Raw genomic sequence first — 19,768 nt, 5'->3', positions numbered from 1 at the left:
CAAAAGACATCAATGTATACAAACATAGCAAGAAAGAATAAAAACAGGAGGAGAGTTATTTTCTGGATCTGTAAGGGAGGGGCTTAGACAGACACGACTTTGAACTGTACACCAGTTTACAGTCAGAGCATCTCTTATCGCCATTAAATCATTTGAATAGAACAAAGTCATCCTCATGTACCACATACATGTAGACATTACAAACAGTTATTAACCTGTACTATACATGCATTTAGGAAACTGTAATAACTGCTATACTTCAAGCTTTTTTTAATGACATTATAATTACAATAAACTAGATCCAGACACACACAAAAATGGCAAATCATTATTCATTGCACTAACATGAGTGTAATTCCGTTTAATTTGCTGTTTAAAAGTAATTCAACACAATTTGCACAGCAGTTGGCAGCAACATGTCACATGAAAACTAACATCAACTGTTTAGTGATTTTCCAATAGATAAGACGGAAGGCACACCTAGTGAAAGTTTTTAATAGGTTTCATGTGAATTTGCCTGTGTCCCTGCCCATCATAAAAGAACGACATCATTTGAATAAATCAGCAGAGTCCTTCATGTGTTCAACAACAGAAGAGTGATCTGCTCGCCAGGTAAAATGGGTTTCTGTTTAATGATTAACCTTTTTTATTGAACATGTTAGGAAAATGATACTGCTTGTTATTGTTTATTTGCCTCGTTGATGTCATTCCTTTGATTATCATATAGTCTTGTGAGTGATATTGTAGTCAGACTCTGGGTTTATTTGCCATAATTTGAAGTAAATGAGTTTGACTTCAGGTGAAACCTGTGTCAAGTGTCTTTTTTTGTGGTTTCTAAATACACTTTTCTGTAATCCTGATTGTTCAATCTCTTCCATGAATCAACATCAGATCCAAAAAAGACAAGTAAAAACCCCACTGGACCCAAAAGCATCCACATAAGTCTTGTTTTAAACACATTATTATGGCATTTCTATCAATGCTGATGCTTCTGTGCGGTGAGTTTAAACTTCTGCTTCAATCTCATTGTAAATAAAACACATTCAGTCTTTGATAAGTGCAGCAGGCTGATGCCGTTTCAACCATTTTAATTTGACCTTGTTGTGCTAGCAAATGTAAAGGTTCAATGAAAATACAAACATGAATTCAAAAAAATAATAATCCCATTTTGACGTGCTATACAACACAAGCTATATTGGCTTTGTTGAGGTTTTCTGTGTAATGCATCATAGAATTTGCTGTGGTATGAAGCACGGCTGCATTACTTCATTCATTTAGCTTTGCTCTGAAACTGAAAAGAAATTGAGGAACTTCAAACTGTATTTATCTGAATGATGTCTGTGTGATATTCTTGAAGGTTTGTTTACAGTATTCATTTACAGTACATCTAATCAAATATTTTGTCAATCCATACTTTAAAAAGAAAGACAACAGATTTTTCTTGTCAAAATAATGTCAACATTGTGTCAAAAATGTGAAATGTAAATGTAATATTTTTTTCAGCTTTTCCTCTTTCAAATGCTGCGGGTCGGCTAAGAGAATTCCATCTTTTAAATAAAATGAATATCAATGAAGCTCTGGAAACTTGCAAAACAAAATACACTAACATTGTCACAGTTTATGAAAATGAAGACAATGAAGAGCTTATTAAACATGTCAAAGGCAGAGATGCTCCATCTGCCTTAATTGGTGCTAATACAAATAACACAAACTACAGGAGTAAATGGTCAAATGGTGATGACGTCATATTCACTTCATTCACTGAGAACTGTACGGGAATATGTGGAGCTGCTATGAGAAGTAATGGATCATGGGAACTCCTGCCACACACTGAGACCAAATACTTCATGTGCTATGATGAAGGTAATCATCTCTGTGCCGTTTGTGTCTGATACATATCTAAATATGATCATGAAAATGAATTGTTTATTTCTTCATTCATTTATACAGGTGTTGACCGAGCATCACACGACTATAGTTTAATCCATCTAAACAAAACCTGGACTGCAGCTCAGCTGTACTGTAGACGGCATCACACAGATTTAGTCAGTATCACAAATGAGCAGGAAAATGAGCGAGTAAAGAATCAGACAAAAGACAGAGAGTTTCCTTTCTGGATCGGCCTCCTGCATGATAACATTGAATGGGCTGATAGAGGAAAATCTGCTTACAGAAATTATTCATCAAAACCAGGTCAGGGAAAGTTTACAATCCTTACAGTGCTAACCAATGACTGGCAACTAAGAGGTTCTGGTTCCTTCGCTGTTCTATGCTACAGTAAGTTGAGACAAAACATCATGCATTACATTTGACATAACTCCAGGTTTTTTATGATATGCTGCTTTAAAACATCCATCTCATAGATTCATATGTGTCTTTGTCAGAAAGTCTCATTCACGTGAGTGAAGCTAAGCTGTCCTGGGAAGGCGCTGTGGATTACTGCAATGCTTCTGGTCTACTGCGCATCGAGTCCAAAGACGATCAGATAGAAACAGAGCGAGAATTACGAAAAGAGAATATTTCTGAACCGGTGTGGATCGGACTTCGACAGAGTCGACTTTTTGGTTTCTGGATGTGGGTGAATGGACTTCACGTGGGACCCTGGACTAACTGGAAAGGAGGACGTCAGCCAGAACATCAGATCTCTCATCACTGTGGCGTCATGGAGAAGGTGGACGGCACATTCAAGTGGACTGATAAAGACTGCAGATACAGGTTTAGAGTTGTATGTGAGGCGAAATAATACATCACTCAGTTGTCTCAAAACCTGCTAAATTGTTCTTCTGTTTATCTTGTGTTGATCTAACATTCGCACTCCATCCCAGCATAATACGTCTCATTTATTTATCAAATGTCATTCTGCTTCAGTCACACATTCACTATAGATATATAAATACATTTATTCTGTAATGAAAGAGAGGTAACTAGAGGATCATGATGAGTTACCTAAAAGTTTGTGTGTAATTCTAACATCAAACATATAGACATATACATATGTGTTGCATTTCGTTCATGATTTTTAATAGATTATATGAATTTACATTTTCTTTACATATTCATTTTTTTACTTATTTTCATTTTGAAAAGTGTCCTTTTTGCAGTCGTGGCCTAATGGTTAGAGAGTCGGACTCGTGACCAGAAGGTTGCCGGTTCGATTCACAGGGCCGGCGGGTAACGACTGAGGTGCCCTTGAGCAAGGCACCTTACCCCTACTTGCTCCCCGGGCGCTGCAGTGATAGCTGCCCACTGCTCCGGGTGTACGTGTGTTCACCACTTGCTGTGCGTGTGTTCACTACTCTCTGGATGGGTTAAATGCAGAGGTCACATTTCAGATATGGGTCACCATATCTGACTAATAGGTCACTTTCACTTTCACTTTCACACTTTCACTTTATCTCAGTAACATCTGTATCTTTTCACTGTCTTTACTTGGTATATACAATAAAAATGATTCATCAAACAGATCATTTAAATTTATCATCATTTTGTGTCCCGTAAAAAATGTTGGGTTGTTTCAACCCATGGTAGAGTAACAACCCAGAATAGGTTCATGTAAATCCAATGGTCGGGTTTGTTGATATTTTACTCACCAATGATCCACCAGTGATGGATCTGACTTTTGCATCATACGGTATAACACCTAATTTCTCCAAATGTTTTCAATTAAACCCATAAAAATACATTCACTGGTAAGTTATGACATAAAAACCATGTTTTAAATTTACATTTACATGTAAACATAAATGTTAAAACTTAAAAAAGATAATAATAAAAAACTATGTTTTATACCTTGTGCCTTTATTTATTATGATTTGTTGAAATTATTTTAACATGAAAGACTTCCATATGTGCAAATAAAGAAATTTGTTAAATAAAATATTGGTATATAAAAGTTCAGCTAGATTTTGATAAGGAACTTTTTTAATCAACTGTGTATTTTTCATTTAAATTAATTATAATTTTTTCTCAAAGCACATAAAATGCTCACCTGCAGTCAACCAATCATATTCATCAAGGGGTGGGACAATTCAAGTCAATGCATATAATATTCTTTAAGGAAGTGTAATTAAATATGATGAAGCGTACCTATAAAATGATGTTTTTCTTTCATCACATGCACCTTTTCCGTATATGCAAACTGTGCACATGGATTTGAAGAACCCAGACATCACATACTCTATGAAAGTAAGAACTGATAACAATCAAAAAATGTCACATCCAGGAAACAATGAATTCACAATAAACCATTTAGATACATTCATTTCAAATGCATTAAAATCGACAGCCATTTTAAACAGATGCAATACTTTGACAGCAGCATTTTGAAGTTAAAAAAAGGTGAGATTATGACACATGAAGGATGACATCTAGATGCAGAACCATTTTAAAATAGTCCATTTTTAAACTTCCTTGAATCATTCCCTATGAATATAAACCATGGTTTAGTTACCATGAAAACCATAGTTTTCACACACCTGTGATTGGTAACCTTATTGTGTAATGTGTTTATTAAACACAACATGTGTTTTTAGTTTGTTCATGCAAGAGTAAAACCCGGCTTGGCCAAGTGAAGCCTACAGTATTCCAAACCTTGCTAAATATGAACAAAAATGTCAGAGATGTAAAGTAATAAAGACAGCTGAAAGTGTTGCTTTATTAAGTCAACTTATTTCTTAAATTTATTAAATAAAAGTCACAAAATTTTGCGTCAAAAGGTTCCCGATATCTGATGTTAGAAGTTATCAGGAGTTTGTAAAAGTAGAAAACGCTCCTCTCAAAGTTAAAAGGATAAAAAGCAAACACGTTTACAGTCTAAACTGTGAAGCGCAAACACATACACAGGAAAAAAAATACATCACTACAATTAGATGTTTTGGTGATACAATGAATAAAAACATTCATCCAGAATGCATATATTTCAATCAAACATGTGTAAAAGAACATAATGGTCGTATTGAGATAAGAGTAAAGACACAATTTGAATGAAGATACAGATGGATGACATTAATACTTGACTGATGCAGGATATGTTTATGCAAACAACATCTACAGGAGGAGAGTAGCTCTCTGGATTAGTAAGAGGGCCTTAGACAGACACGACTTTGAACTGTAAGCACCAGTTTACAGCCAGAGCATCTCTTATCTCCGTTAAATAATCTGAATAGAACAATGTCATCCTCGTGTACCACCTGCATTCATTTACATACATGTTGACAGTCAACCATACAATTGTAAAACTGTACAATGTTAATCTGCACTACTTTTACATTTCTATCTCATCCTATATTTTCGAACTTGTTTTTTTTAATCAAATAACACATTTTTTCCTGATTGACTGCATAGACATCAGTGGAATTCAGGTTATTTGCACACCGGCTGGCAACGAGAAATTAAATAATAAATATATATCTACAGTAATACTAACATGAATTGTTTGGTAACTTTTTCCAGTAGATGAGATGGAGGTTACATTTAATGAAATAGAGTTTTTAATAGGTTTCATGTGAATTTGCCTGGGTGTCCCTGCCCATCATAAAAGAACGACATCATTTGAATAAATCAGCAATCCTTCGTGTGTTCAATAACAGAAGAGTAATCTGCTCACCAGGTAAGATGGGTTTCTGTTTCATGTTCAAACATGTTTTATTAAATGTATTAGATAAATAATACAGTTTGTTGTTGTTTATTACTTGATGTCATTCTATTGATTATCACATAGTCTTGTGTGTGATAATGTGGTCAGACGGGTTTATTTGAAACAATGATTTTCATGAGTTTGACTTCAGGTGAAAATCCTTCCAAAATAAAACAGTGGTAATGATATACAGTAACACAATAGAATATCACATTAATCTACATTTTTGTGGTTTCTAAATACATGTTTTTTTCTAATGGTGATTGTTCAGTCTTTTTCATGAAAAGACATCAGACCCCAAAACAACGCAAGTGAAAATCCTTCTGGAGGCACAAACATCCACACGAGTCTGGACATTATTATGGCATTTCCATCAGTGCTGATGCTTCTGTGTGGTGAGTTTTCAATTTACATTTCATAAATGTAAACGTGAATAAAACGTCTTTCATATGTTTTTATTACAGCACATGCTGAGGGTTAATGCTTCTTGTGGAGCAATTTCATCCGATTTGATTTTACTTTATTGTCTTAGCCAATGTGCAAGCACAATAAAAAAACAAACATTATAGCATTAAAGTCTAAACATTTTCCCCTGCTAATGTCTGTCATTTCCAGGTTCTTTCTGCAGTTTTATACAACACAAGCTGGCTTTGTTTATGTCTTTTTTTGTATACTGAGAGTTGCTGTGGTATGAAGCACAGCTGCATGACTTCATCACTTTAACGTTGAGCTGAAACTGAAAAGAAATGAAAGAACTTTAAACTAATGATATCTGTGTGATAAGTGTTGAAGATTTACAGTATTCATACGGTATAATCAAATATTTCATGTCAAAGCATTAAATAAGACAACAGATATTTTTGGTCAATATTTTGTCACTAATAATGTAATATTTTTCTTCAGCTTTTCCTCTTTCAAATGCTGCGGGTCGGCTAAGAGAATTCCATCTTTTAAGTCAAATGAATATCAGTGAAGCTCTGGAAACTTGCAAAAAAACCTACACTAACATTGTCACAGTTTATGATGATAAAGACAATGAAGAGCTTATTAAACGTGTCAAAGGCAGAGATGCTCCATCTGCCTTAATTGGTGCTTATACAAATAACACAAACTACAGGAGTAAATGGTCAAATGGTGATGACGTCATATTCACTTCATTCACTGAGAACTGTACGGGAATATGTGGAGCTGCTATGAGAAGTAATGGATCATGGGAACTACTGCCACACACTGAGACCAAATACTTCATGTGCTATGATGAAGGTAATCATCTCTGTGCCGTTTGTGTCTGATACATATCTAAATATGATCATGAAAATGAATTGTTTATTTCTTCATTCATTTATACAGGTGTTGACCGAGCATCACACAACTATAGTTTAATCCATATAAACAAAACCTGGACTGCAGCTCAGCTGTACTGTAGACAGCATCACACAGATTTAGTCAGTATCACAAATGAGCAGGAAAATGAGCGAGTAAAGAATCAGACAAAAGACAGAGAGTTTCCTTTCTGGATCGGCCTCCTGCATGATAACATTGAATGGGCTGATAGAGGAAAATCTGCTTACAGAAATTATTCATCAAAACCAGGTCAGGGAACGTTTACAATCCTTACAGTGCTAACCAATGACTGGCAACTAAGAGGTTCTGGTTCCTTCGCTGTTCTATGCTACAGTAAGTTGAGACAAAACATCATGCATTACATTTGACATAACTCCAGGTTTTTTATGATATGCTGCTTTAAAAAATCCATCTCATAGATTCATATGTGTCTTTGTCAGAAAGTCTCATTCACGTGAGTGAAGCTAAGCTGTCCTGGGAAGGCGCTGTGGATTACTGCAATGCTTCTGGTCTACTGCGCATCGAGTCCAAAGACGATCAGATAGAAACAGAGCGAGAATTACGAAAAGAGAATATTTCTGAACCGGTGTGGATCGGACTTCGACAGAGTCGACTTTTTGGTTTCTGGATGTGGGTGAATGGACTTCACGTGGGACCCTGGACTAACTGGAAAGGAGGACGTCAGCCAGAACATCAGATCTCTCATCACTGTGGCGTCATGGAGAAGGTGGACGGCACATTCAAGTGGACTGATAAAGACTGCAGATCTACATTTAGAGTTTTATGCGAGGCGAAATGATACTGAATTATCTGACAGCTGAAATTCTGACTCGAGAATACAGATGTACATCTGCGTTTTAATTCACTCTGTAATTCTTATATGTATTAACAAAGTCACTTTGTTTCAATAATTTCATTTTTAATTCATGTCTAATCGTATGTGGTGCTGTATTGTCTTTAAAAGTAAGTTGACCTCCATCTCAAGATTAAATAACCTTCCACTGTCTTTGCTTGGTACACAATTGAAATGATTCAATAAAACGATCATTTCGTTACAGCATCTCCTGTCTGCTGTCATTTCTTCATCTCGCTGTCTGTTTCTCAGCTTGTAGAACTGGAGACAGAGGTCTAATAAAAAGTCAAATAGCATTGAGCAGATGCATTTTAACATGTCATCATGGTGTCTAAATCTCACAAACTCAGCACTTACTGACAATCCCATAGAGAGCTGAGACGGTAGAAAACATCTGATCAATGTGATCAAAGACCAGCAGCCACATCAACCTGTAGCCCAAGACTGGCTGAGCCTGGTCCGTACCTGGATGGGAGACCTGCTGGGAAAGCTATAGGTTGCTGCTGGACCACCCTGTGGTCTGTGTGGGTCCTAATGCCCCAGTATAGTGACGGAGACACTATACTGTCAAAAAGCACCGTCCTTCGGATGAGACGTTAAACCGAGGTCCTGACTCTCTGTGGTCATTAAAAATCCCAAAAAATCCCAATGGCCAAATTTGCCCATTCGCCTCTATACATCATGGCCTCCTAATCATCCCCATATGTACTAATTGGCTTCGTAACTAGTTGAAGTCAGGATCTATTTACAGATGCGTTTAAAAAACCCAAACGTGCAACAGTCAGAGAATGCAAACGTGAAAGACGTGAGCGGATCATGACACATCACATACAGATAATAACTGAAAAGAGACACACTGGGCTGTATATAGTGAACACAACAGGGTGGAAAAACTGAGACAGAACCACAAAAGAACGTGGGCAGGGATTACAACAGGAAGTGACATCACTAACATAATACACAATACAAGATACAAAACAAAAGACAAGGAAACAGAGCAGACGTGACTGCAAAGTAGATGACGTGTTGCTAGAGAAATATTACAAAGCCAAGAAAAGAGAAGGTCTTGGGATTTTAGTTTAAAACTTAACAGCTTAGTGGTTTTTATTTCCTGATTTTTAATGGTACAATCACAGTACTGTGTTGTGTACACATGTACATGTTTCAAGTTTCAATAGGCCTATTACAACAAACAAAACAGACTTTGCAACAATGACCTGAAAACAAATGTTTCATAGCTTGAGCATTTATTTATTATTATTTGTTACAATTATTATTCAGACATTTATCAATTGTCAATTCACTTTCATTAAATACAATGCTGATAACTGTATACACGTTGTAGAATCAGAAAATTACTGCAACTGAATAAAATGTGATTATACATCTCAAGTCTTTCCTCTCAGTGGTTAAATGTTTACTGCTGACATCTAATTTGCCTGCGTGTCACTGCCCCAAACTAAAACAATGACATCACTGGATTCGATCTTCTATTTTCCTCAGAGCAAAGATCAAATGAAACTCGCCGCTCAGCAGGTAAGACTGATATGACTTTACTATGTGTTCTGGTAACCAGCTTAGAGTATATGAGTTAAGAAAGAAGTAAGAAACTAAAATTACTGATACATAATCATTTATTTCTTTACCCGGTGTATTGTCTGTCAGAGCTTTATTTGATTGGTTTTCATTTGAAGCTGCACTATTTGGTTTAACAAATGTAATATAGAATTTATGTCTATACAATACACTTCTTACTATAATATCATATAAATACTGTACTATCAACTATTATCAGCACCCTTGAAATATGAGCAAAGAAGGCTGTAAAAATAAATCTGCATTGTTTCTCGTTTTGATCTTTTATTTAAAAACCATTAATCTGCCATACTGGAACTTCAAACGGCACTGGGGTCTATGGCCATATGATATGAAAAAGAGTTTTTTGGCAGCAATAACACAAGATAGGTTTGGTGCACACAGGGATACAAAAGTTCCCCATGTCCACAGTTAAATATACCACCAGATCTTCATTGTTGTGGACCTACTTTTATACCAGAGGTTCAATCTTGATACAGTACACGGCATCATGTATTATATCAAATACCAACGGATATAAAAATCAAAACCTGACTTGCTCTTATAGAAATATTATAATGGGTCGTGGTTGGTCTTTCATCGGCACATTGGTTCAAAACGAACATCCTCAAAAAATAAGTCAATCAATCGTGCCACAGCCATCCCAGTTCCCTGACCTGAACCCTATAGAAAACGAGTGGGATGAACTGAAGAAGAGGGAGGAGCAACATTTGAAGGATCTGGAGAAATTCTTTATGGAGGAATGGACTGGGATGACTCTCGATGTAATCTCAAACCTCATCGCACCGAAAAGAAAACACTCAGAGCTGTTTTTCTTATCAATTGAGGTTGCGGAGTGTATTAAATATAGGGTGCCAATAATTGTGGCCAACATGTATGGAAGAAAAAATGTTTTTTACAATGTGATATAGTCCCACTACTTCAAATTGTTTTCCTCCAAGGAAATGTTGGAATTTTGTAGATTTTTAAAATAAAAGATCAAAACGAGAAACAATGCAGATTTATTTTTAAAACCTATTTACCAAGGGAGCCAATAATAGTGGAGGGCACTGTACACTGTAAAAACACGAACATCACGTAACTGTAACACAAGGAAATGTTGGTGTTTTACATAAGGCCAAAAGGTCAAACTATTTACATAACGTCAAAACAAACAAGTTACGCCGAGATCTTTTAGTCTTAATGATGTTTAATCTGATATGTATTATTTATTTATATTTATTGAATTTGTAAACAAGTCTTATATACATTAATCACACAAAAAGACATTTTAATTACGGTTTACTTTATCTTTGGACTGCGCACTGTATGCATTGAACTATATATCCCTGCTTGTTGAATGAATGCTCCAGTTGCACACCATGTATAAAAACACCTATCGGGGTGGGGGAGAACAATTTTGCAACTTGTTATTTTTTCATCTTTTAATTGACTTTGTGTTGAAGCAAACTGGGAATGTCTATGGCCCTCTTCAGTGCTATTTCAGAGATATTTAAAGATCTACTTCATGAAGACTTTTCAACGTTTATTTTAAAGTATACCATATTGATTCAACTATGCAATATTCCTCTTTATTATTCAAACAACAGCAGATGCTGCACATCTCAAAAATCATCTCTGTCCACCAATAATCCACTATCACATCCGATTCTAATAACAGACGCACTGAGCATTACTATGGTACTATTTATACCCGTGCTTGTACTACTCTGGGGTAAGTACTTGTATCTCATTATAAATCCTAAACAGTTTTGTAGAAGAAAAAATCAATGAACTTGTCTGATGTTCAAATATTTTGGTAAATGTAGAAATTGAATACCAACAGAAACATTTATGAAAGGGATGGTTCACCCAAATATAAAAAAAAATCTTCTTTTGTGTTCACCAGAATGATGAAAAGAATTATTTTTTTGGTATTAATTGTCACTTTAATAAAAAAACCTTTTCTTCATAATCCTGATGTATATCTGAGTGTAACCACTTCCTGAATGAGAAAAAGAGTAGGGCGGTGCCAGTGTTGGGTAAGTTACTCTGAAAAAGTAATTAATTACTTGTTACTAATTACATATTCAATAGTGTAATTAGATTACTGTACAAATTACTCTCTCCAAAAAGTACTTAATTAATTATTACTAATTACTTTCTATATCCTACATCCGTGATTAGAATAGTTTCAAGGATAGACATGAAACGGCTCTTTTAATTCATTAAAAAAAAAAAAACTGCATAAATTATTTGTATTAACTGACCAATGTATTACAAATGTGAGAAGGAGACATTCAAGCATACATTTTAAAGTTAGACTTATAATTTTGATGTCATTTCCACTATTGACTATATTACACAGTATTAAGTTCAATTACATCAGAAGTAACTGTAATTAAATTACAGAAAAAATTTAAGCAATCCCTTACTGTACTTTTTCAAGGGGAAAGTAATTCAATTACAGTAACTAATTACTTAGTAACTAGTAACACCCAACACTGGGTGGTGCTTGGATCCCAACCGTTGGGAATCAATGGGATTTGGAAGCCTGGCCAATAGACATTCATTATGCGGAGAATGGTTTTTTTCCCACACAAATAAATCACAGAAATAAGAATTGTTGAATTTAGATTTCATGGTGAACAAGATTGATATTATAGTGAAATTAATGGTTGAAATCGAACTATAAAGCTCCTAATCTCACAATTAGAGACTTTATCCTAGATTTCACAGACAGGGTCAAAAGTGTTTAGAAAGTGTTAATATTATAGTTAAGAGCGTCTTTTATAGATGTCTAGACAGCAATAGTGGCACGTGCGCAATTCGGACACGAGTCAAAGTCAACTGTTACTCTCAGTAAACTCACATAATGTGTACACGTGTAATGTTTAAACATGGTATGAAACGATGGATTTCTTTATTCATATATTTTAATCTGTCGCATATTTTCTTTCAGCTTTTTGTCCTTTAACTACTGCAGGCCGACTACGAACGCTGCACTTAGAATATCCAAGTACTGCAATGAATTTCACTGAAGCTCGAAACGTATGCCAGAGTAAATACACTGACCTTCTCACGGATTATAATGAGCAAATCAATAAGGAACTAGTTGAAGAGCTGTTAGAAATAACTCATTGGGAAGTCCACAGTGTGAAATGGTCGGATGGTGCTGCTGTCACAGTTTTCAAGTTAACGGGAAATTGTGTCAGTGATTGCTGTGCTGCTATGAAAGCTGATAAAGAGTGGGAATCTGTTCAATGTAATAAAACGAAACCCTTCATGTGTTTTGATAAAGGTAACAATCATTGCATTTTTTGGACCTACAGTATATATAATATCAGATTAGGAATGTTCATTTGAACACAAAAATGTAAGTTTATCTGCATATTGCATTACTGTTTTTCTAGGCTCTACAGAATACAAGTTAATTGAGGAGAGCAAATCCTGGAATGAAGCTCAGAGGTTCTGCAGACAAAATCACACTGATTTAGTCAGTATCAGAAATGAGAGTGATAATGAGGAGGTTAAAAAGCAATCCTCTACGGAAAATTTCTGGATTGGTCTACAGCACAGCAAGATCAACAAGTCTTTTACAAACTTTGCCAATCAGAGTTTTTGCATTTATCACGAAGGAAAGTGGATTCGAAGTATATCTGAGGTCCATGCTGTATGCTACAGTAAGATCACACAATAACACTAAAATACTTGCACGTTCAACTTCATGTGCTGCTATGAACTATTTCATTCTACAGTAGATTCGTTTGTGTCTTTGTCAGAAAGTCTCATTCACATGAGCACTCATGAAATGTCCTGGGAAGGCGCTGTGGATTACTGCAATGCTTCTGGTCTACTGCGCATCGAGTCCAAAGACGATCAGATAGAAACAGAGAAAGAATTACGAAAAAAGAATATTTCTGAACCGGTGTGGATCGGACTTCGACAGAGTCGACTTTTTGGTTTCTGGATGTGGGTGAATGGACTTCACGTGGGACCCTGGACTAACTGGAAAGGAGGACGTCAGCCAGAACATCAGATCTCTCATCACTGTGACGTCATGGAGAAGGTGGACGGCACATTCAGGTGGACTGATAAAGACTGCAGATACAGGTTTAGAGTTGTATGTGAGATACGCTAAATTATACATGATTCTGTTAATTGCTTTGCTGTGCTTATATTTTCTGTTTTAAAACCAATTCCTGAAGTATTGTCCACTCTTTTTTTCTTTATAAATCTTAATAAATCAATTAATTAATAATCATTTTCTTAAAATATACTGTATCCTAAATGGACAATCCAGGTATTTAACAACAGCATATCTGAAAGGCATAAATGGTTTCATAAATGATATTCTCTGATATGTTGACTTATTGTTAATATTGTTTATGCATGTCGACTCCTTTTATGATGCTAAATTTTAGACTTGAAATATTGATATCTTTTTAATCCCATCTTTATCACACAAAAATAAAAAAATCTATCATCATTAATTCGCCCTCATATTGTTCAAAACCTGAATGTGACTCAAGACATTTTTTGGTTAACTATCCCAACTGTGGAACAACAGTTTGAAAAACAACAGAAATATTCCTTTAGAAGTTTTTTGGCCCATCATGTTAAACTTAATTGCTCCTATCGAATATAAATATGAGTACAAGAAAACACATTTCACACAAGTCTCAGGAATAATAGGCAAAACTGTGTGTCTGGCTCTGCAGTTAGTTTTGTCACTCCAGGGGTCTCTGCCCGCTCTCAGGTGGTGCTTTTTCTGACCCGCGGACATAGAAGAGCCACAGAGGTCACCAGAACCAGTGTGTACTTCATTATCAGCCAGTGAGATGATCGGTTACCATGGCAACTACTGGACGAGCATCACCAGAGCAGACCCTCGCTGAACTTTTGTGTGTGACATTAATTATAAACGTTGAGCACAAATGCACTTCTGTAGACGTGAATGCGTTTGCCACATGTGTCAGGAGAACATTAAAAACTTTCACATGCTCACATTTCCCAGAATGCTCAGCATCCCCCCCCCGCATGTAAGACAGAGGTCAAATCATTGGCGCGTTTTAAGCTCCTGGAGAAACAGACACAATGTCTTGTATTGCAATGCGGCTGCGCGAAACACATAAAAATGCTATTTCTCAATATTTGTCAACTTGGATTATTTTCAATACTGTAACTGAACACATGCTAAATTTGTAGGACGCTAGAGCGCAAAAAAAGCCTAAAGCTGTGCCGTGGACACATTACATCCACCTGACATCTCTCCAAAAGTCACCGAGATCTTGTTCATTCATGCACCACCGTCATTCACAGGTAAGATGAATAAAACACCACACAATGGAAAAGAGCTAAATGCCTCTCGGACAGGATCTTGAGAGCTCAGGACACAAGCATATGGGCTTTAACAGCCCCCCGAACTCCGAGACTCAAAACGCCACCTTCATTAAAACTTTAGCAGAAGTGCGTGACTGATGACAGGCTCTCCGTGTTCAAAACGCTCCACAGACGTGACACGAGCTCGGGGTGAAAAGACCCTCGGCGATTTGGAAATGAAGGCGAACCGCATCGCTGTTCCGCATGTCTGCCATTAGCCTGTTAGGTCTGAAGATGTTTTATGGGCGGAAAATTGCGGCGGCTGCTCTAAGACGCACATTTGACCAGGTCCAAAGTCATTACGAGAACACGCTGGTGCTTTTAAAGCATCAGTGCGTTTCTGAAAGATGAAAGTATAGCTGATGGGAATCTTGAAGACATTAGGAGGTTTCAACAAGCTCGCCGACATGTACTCAAAACTCAAATAACACGGGAGAACTAGATATTTTCATTTCTAATTTAATACAACATATCTACAGTCAAATTAGAAATTAAGCAAACATTCATATTCATACTGTACTAAAAGCCCCAAAACTTGACTTTTTAATTCATGGAGTCTTTAATAAGATGAATTACTGAAGGAATAATAAACGGTTACACTGCTGACAAACAACCTCATGTCCCAAAGAAAAGATTTCCACGCGCTGAGGTTTCTGGGAGATCTGTGGAGAGTGTCCATGCCCCGTTTGCCAGCAGGGAACTCATGAGAGACTTTGGGTTATTCAGAGAAACTCTGGCTTGCTTTGGTCTGGAGTTTAAAAGTGTGACGGTGTAAAGCGCATGAGAGCAGTCAGACCTCAATCAATAACCCTGAACATCGCCCGAAGGTCAGAAAATAAAGAGAGACGCAGAATTCATGAGGGATATTGTAAACTGTACACGTTTTACAGTAAAACTCAATGACTCTGGAAGAAAAGATGACTTTGGTTCTGTAATGTTATTTCTCCTTAAACTTCTTTCTCCAAAATCTCATTTCTAGTATTTTGAACGACTGTGGAAACACACAAACATATGTAATAAACAGATCTAACTAAATGTTACGAACTACAAAATCAACATTACATTCACATTAACAGAATTTAATCAAACACAAATTTGAGAGAAATACAGTTTTAGATTTTTAAACCAATGAGCTGAGCTGTTTATGTCATGTGACTAACTTCAACCCATTGTAATCATTAAAGTCCCCGTGAACCGGAATTTGCGATCGTTTTTACTTCCGTATTTTGACGCATTTCCAAGTGAAATGAATTTCTAATGAGAAAAATAGTGGCCTTGGCTTCGTCTTTCTCTGCGATTTGAATTAGAATTTGCATTTTGAAATGGAACTGGCAGTAGATTGACAGTTGAAGGGGGAGGAGTTAACAGATGCTCCGCCCCAAGCCGTCAAACATACGTCATTTATGATGGATAGTAATCACAGGAAGGAAGTGCATTTTCAGATTTTAACCGAAGATTATAAGGGGAACACACATTTTAAAAAGAGTATGACCCACATTGATCAACTATTTACAGTAAACGCTGCAATATTTCATTGTCATTTTTTATTTCACCGGGACTTTAAGCATTCAGACTATTTTTTGTCAAATCTTTGCCTGATCTTTAAATCTTTAAATTTTTTTGCCATTGTTCGTCTGTCTAGGCCATCTAAACGATTTTTATCTTTCATGACATTGAGACAAAATTGCAGAAAATAATTTTTATATTCAGGTTCTAAGACAGGTATGTCATTTAGTGTGGATGCTGTGAAATCCCTGGAACTTCATTTCCAGGGCACCGGATATCTTCTTAAACTGAATATCGCTCAAATCATGAGACATATATATATATATATATATACTGTATATATATATATATATAGCAAAATAATAATGCAATTGCAATATATGAATACATGAAATAAGACAATTTCATTCTTTATGACAACTGGAAACTCTTCTATATCCTGACTGCATCTTCACACATATATAAGGACCAGTTTTCCTGAAAGATATAGACAGAAAAACAGTCTCGCTTGGACGGAAGAACACGTCTGCAGCCGAGCATGACAAACAAGAGCTCTACACACGCACGCAGCTCTTCTCCAGCTTTGGGATATTTGTATCATGCGGCTGTTTCTCACTGATGCTGTCAAGATGTGAGAATCACATACAGAGAGCCCGTGGCTGTTCTGAGAACAGACCGAGACCAAACGCTTTCATGTCGACACGTTAAGAGGGTGACTGACAACATCTGGTGGAGACAACATTGCTGTTGTGATTGTCAAAGTAAAAACAAATGACTTCTGTCACTTTATAGCCATATAGAGAATCATTTAAGGGTGATATGAAAGAAATGAAAACAAACTGCAACCTTTTCATTCTAAAGCAGTTTGAAAAGTACAACTTAGGGAATGATTATAATAAAATATCAAAATAGATGATACTGTATATAAATTAAGTATGAACTATGACACCTTGAAAATAATATTTGAAGACACAGGCAGTTCAAGTATTAATAGGAAATGTGATAATAAAAGCTTTTTGTTCACCTGTTTCTGTTTACCTGCCGTGAAATTCTCAAGCGGTCCAATAATAATTAAGCACACGGAGCATCTGTAACGTTTCCCCCGGCAGCATTCTGGGAGAGCGGATGATTGACAGCTACGACATTCCTGACAGCTCAGGTGTCCCAGGTGTTGTGTTCCTCTAAACACTTTGCAGCCATTCATATGTTCACTGTCTGAAGAAAATCACAGAGGTAAGAAAACAACATCATAACAACACTGAGCAACATTAGTCTATTAGCTTAACCGAAAGAAAAGTGTGCATTTCTTAAAGTAAATATCAGTATTCTTGTACATATGTATTTCTTTTCTTATTTAACCTTATTTTATGTTTGTTGAAACTATATTCATCTTCATTTTCTAATTTAATTTCTTTCTATTTTATTACTTTTTCTCTTATTGTGTATTAAACATATTTTAGTCTTGATGTAAATGATTTGATTAAAAAGCTTAAGATAAACAGCACCTCAAAGACTCGAAATTATGTAGAAAATAAAGTTAAATTAATTTTCTCATAATGGGACAAACGCTGAAAAATAGTGGGAAAGAATCATACATTTGTATTGTGGTGAAACAGTGTTGTAATTTGGCAGCTAGACGTCTGGAGATTAAACTTATATTATTCTTGTGCTCTTTCGGGAACAGCCCATAAACAATACAACGGCTTTTAAAATGTTTCTATGTTTCTAGAAAATCCTATCAGAAAAAACTACAAAAGTCTGTTGAGAAGTTGTCTAATTAAAAAACAAAGCAAAGTTAAAAAGCTGAATTGAATACACATTTTTCAGTTTTAGAGTGCTGAAAAACATCCCGACTGACGACTGGAGGTTTTTAGAACGTTGCTAAGTGGTTGCTAGATGGATGCTTACTGGCTCAAGTTAAAAAGGCTTTCTATGTTATTCTGGTGTCTGGATATGGATCGGCCTCATTCAGTGCATGTCTATGGAGAACAAACAGAACAGGGAAAGTTACGTGTTAATGTGTTGAAATCCAGAGAGTCTGACGACAAGCTGTCCACAGTGACTGAAACTGCAGCGTGACACGATCACAGCCAATCAAAAGATGTCTAATGTATGTGGTTATGTAGAGCAAAGCTGCCCAGCACGACAGCGCTGAGATTAAAGGTAACACAGACGAAAACTCACGATTCACATGACAAGGATTTATTTATGAGCTGTTAACCCCTGCCACTTTACGACTATCATTTTATAATCACGACTGCACCAGGAATCTGACCAAGGGATTCTGGGATGCTCATCACCAAGAGAATACGCGGGGGAGATCAGGGTATAAAGACAGCGACATCTGTGTTGCTGCCATGGCAACCGCATCTCTCAGAAACATGAGTTTTGTGATGCTGGTCCTTACCTGAGAAGACACCTGCCTCTGTACTTCGGGACTGACAAACCTGAGAGAGAGAGAGAGAGAGAGAGAGAGAGAGTGGATGTTCGAGGCATGTCCGTGCTACAGGAGTAAAGTAATTGATTTAACCCGGTACAGATAAGAAGCATTAGAGGATCATACCATGTCACGAAAGGCCCAGGGTCAAACAGAGAGCCTCAAGCAATGCGTGAGACATACTCAACATCTGTTATCTCATTCCACCCATCCCTCAGCTGACCGGGCAACCTGGATGTGGTCACACCACAGGCGCCACGCTGTCAGTCAAGACTCGTTTTTATAGAAAAGTTAGTATGACATTGAGCATTACCTTATGCTGACGAACCCGTCTGAGTCCTACAGTCAGAGACCGGTTCATTGAGGAAAAAGAGACCTTTTCAAACATGACCTATGGAAAATGATCAGGGAAAGTTTTCTCAAGTCATTATTTTACAATTCAGCTTCACCTTCAAGTCTTCAAGTGAACTAAGAGAAAAGGCAAAGTCATTATTTGTAGTATCGTGACATTCATTTGCATTGAACCCAGAATATTTCTGATAGAGAACGAAACCAAATAACGTAAAAGTGCATTAGTGTTTCAATTCTACATGCACCAGATGTACTGGCCACCAATATTTATAGTATATTCTTTTATTAATTGAAAACCAAAGGCATACTGGCTATTGCATGAAAACGGCAGATATAACAAACTAAAAATTCATACTTGATATATGAATGGAATGTGCTGGAATTATTTGTTATTAAAATGTAACTTGTATCTCACTGAAGGGGCTTATTTCACTATAACAGCCGGCTGCTTGTACATTATCCTGCTTATTACACGGCTACTTGGCACATGAGAAAAAAACTGGACATGAAATGTGAATTTGAAGTGTTTTATTAGCTCATTTTAACCGATTGCAGACCTTCCGTGAGGAAGAGCGGTTTACTTTCGGTTTTAAGGTAAGAAACGACGTTCAATTTGGCAATTTGGTTTAATCATTTGTACATATAATGCCATATATGTTATTAAAAGACATATTTACAGACATGC

The 19,768-nt window shown here is 36.4% G+C and overlaps 4 protein-coding genes across 8 annotated transcripts in view; 3 read left to right on the top strand and 1 right to left on the bottom strand.

Moving 5' to 3' along the window:
* The first annotated feature begins 476 nt into the window (after positions 1-476).
* On the top strand, positions 477-3,703 carry LOC130547804 (macrophage mannose receptor 1-like). Of its 2 annotated transcripts, XM_057324101.1 has the most exons (5): positions 477-612; positions 892-998; positions 1,504-1,863; positions 1,951-2,277; positions 2,385-3,703. In XM_057324101.1, exons 2-5 carry the CDS (start codon positions 965-967, stop codon positions 2,741-2,743), a joined length of 1,080 nt encoding a protein of 359 aa, XP_057180084.1. In that variant the 5' UTR covers positions 477-612; positions 892-964; the 3' UTR covers positions 2,744-3,703. The 2 variants fall into 2 exon arrangements, with proteins under 2 accessions (XP_057180084.1, XP_057180085.1); XM_057324102.1 differs by having other exon boundaries at positions 477-998.
* A 1,742-nt stretch (positions 3,704-5,445) lies between these two features.
* On the top strand, positions 5,446-8,282 carry LOC130547805 (lymphocyte antigen 75-like). Its single transcript, XM_057324103.1, has 4 exons — positions 5,446-6,030; positions 6,539-6,898; positions 6,986-7,312; positions 7,420-8,282. Exons 1-4 carry the CDS (start codon positions 5,997-5,999, stop codon positions 7,776-7,778), a joined length of 1,080 nt encoding a protein of 359 aa, XP_057180086.1. The 5' UTR covers positions 5,446-5,996; the 3' UTR covers positions 7,779-8,282.
* Positions 8,283-8,934: 652 nt separating this feature from the next.
* LOC130547803 (asialoglycoprotein receptor 1-like) lies at positions 8,935-13,955 on the top strand. 4 transcript variants are annotated; one of them, XM_057324099.1, is made up of 5 exons: positions 8,935-9,368; positions 11,018-11,142; positions 12,370-12,708; positions 12,821-13,090; positions 13,166-13,955. In XM_057324099.1, exons 2-5 carry the CDS (start codon positions 11,106-11,108, stop codon positions 13,546-13,548), a joined length of 1,029 nt encoding a protein of 342 aa, XP_057180082.1. In that variant the 5' UTR covers positions 8,935-9,368; positions 11,018-11,105; the 3' UTR covers positions 13,549-13,955. The 4 variants fall into 4 exon arrangements, with proteins under 4 accessions (XP_057180082.1, XP_057180081.1, XP_057180080.1 ...); XM_057324098.1 differs by having other exon boundaries at positions 8,935-11,142; positions 13,190-13,955; XM_057324097.1 differs by having other exon boundaries at positions 8,935-11,142.
* Positions 13,956-18,993: 5,038 nt separating this feature from the next.
* grm8a (glutamate receptor, metabotropic 8a) overlaps positions 18,994-19,768 on the bottom strand; it is a 110,577-nt gene continuing 109,802 nt past the window's right edge. The window contains exon 11 of the mRNA XM_057324096.1: positions 18,994-19,123. Coding sequence (XP_057180079.1) covers positions 19,113-19,123 — 11 coding nt within the window. The 3' untranslated portion in view covers positions 18,994-19,112. The remainder of the gene's footprint in view (positions 19,124-19,768) is intronic.

The sequence above is a fragment of the Triplophysa rosa genome, linkage group LG24 (assembly GCF_024868665.1).
Source record: "Triplophysa rosa linkage group LG24, Trosa_1v2, whole genome shotgun sequence".
In the NCBI taxonomy this organism is placed as follows: Eukaryota; Metazoa; Chordata; class Actinopteri; order Cypriniformes; family Nemacheilidae; genus Triplophysa; species Triplophysa rosa.
The sequence above is the reverse complement of the archived record's forward strand: the minus strand, read 5'-3'. Positions and strand labels throughout refer to the sequence as shown.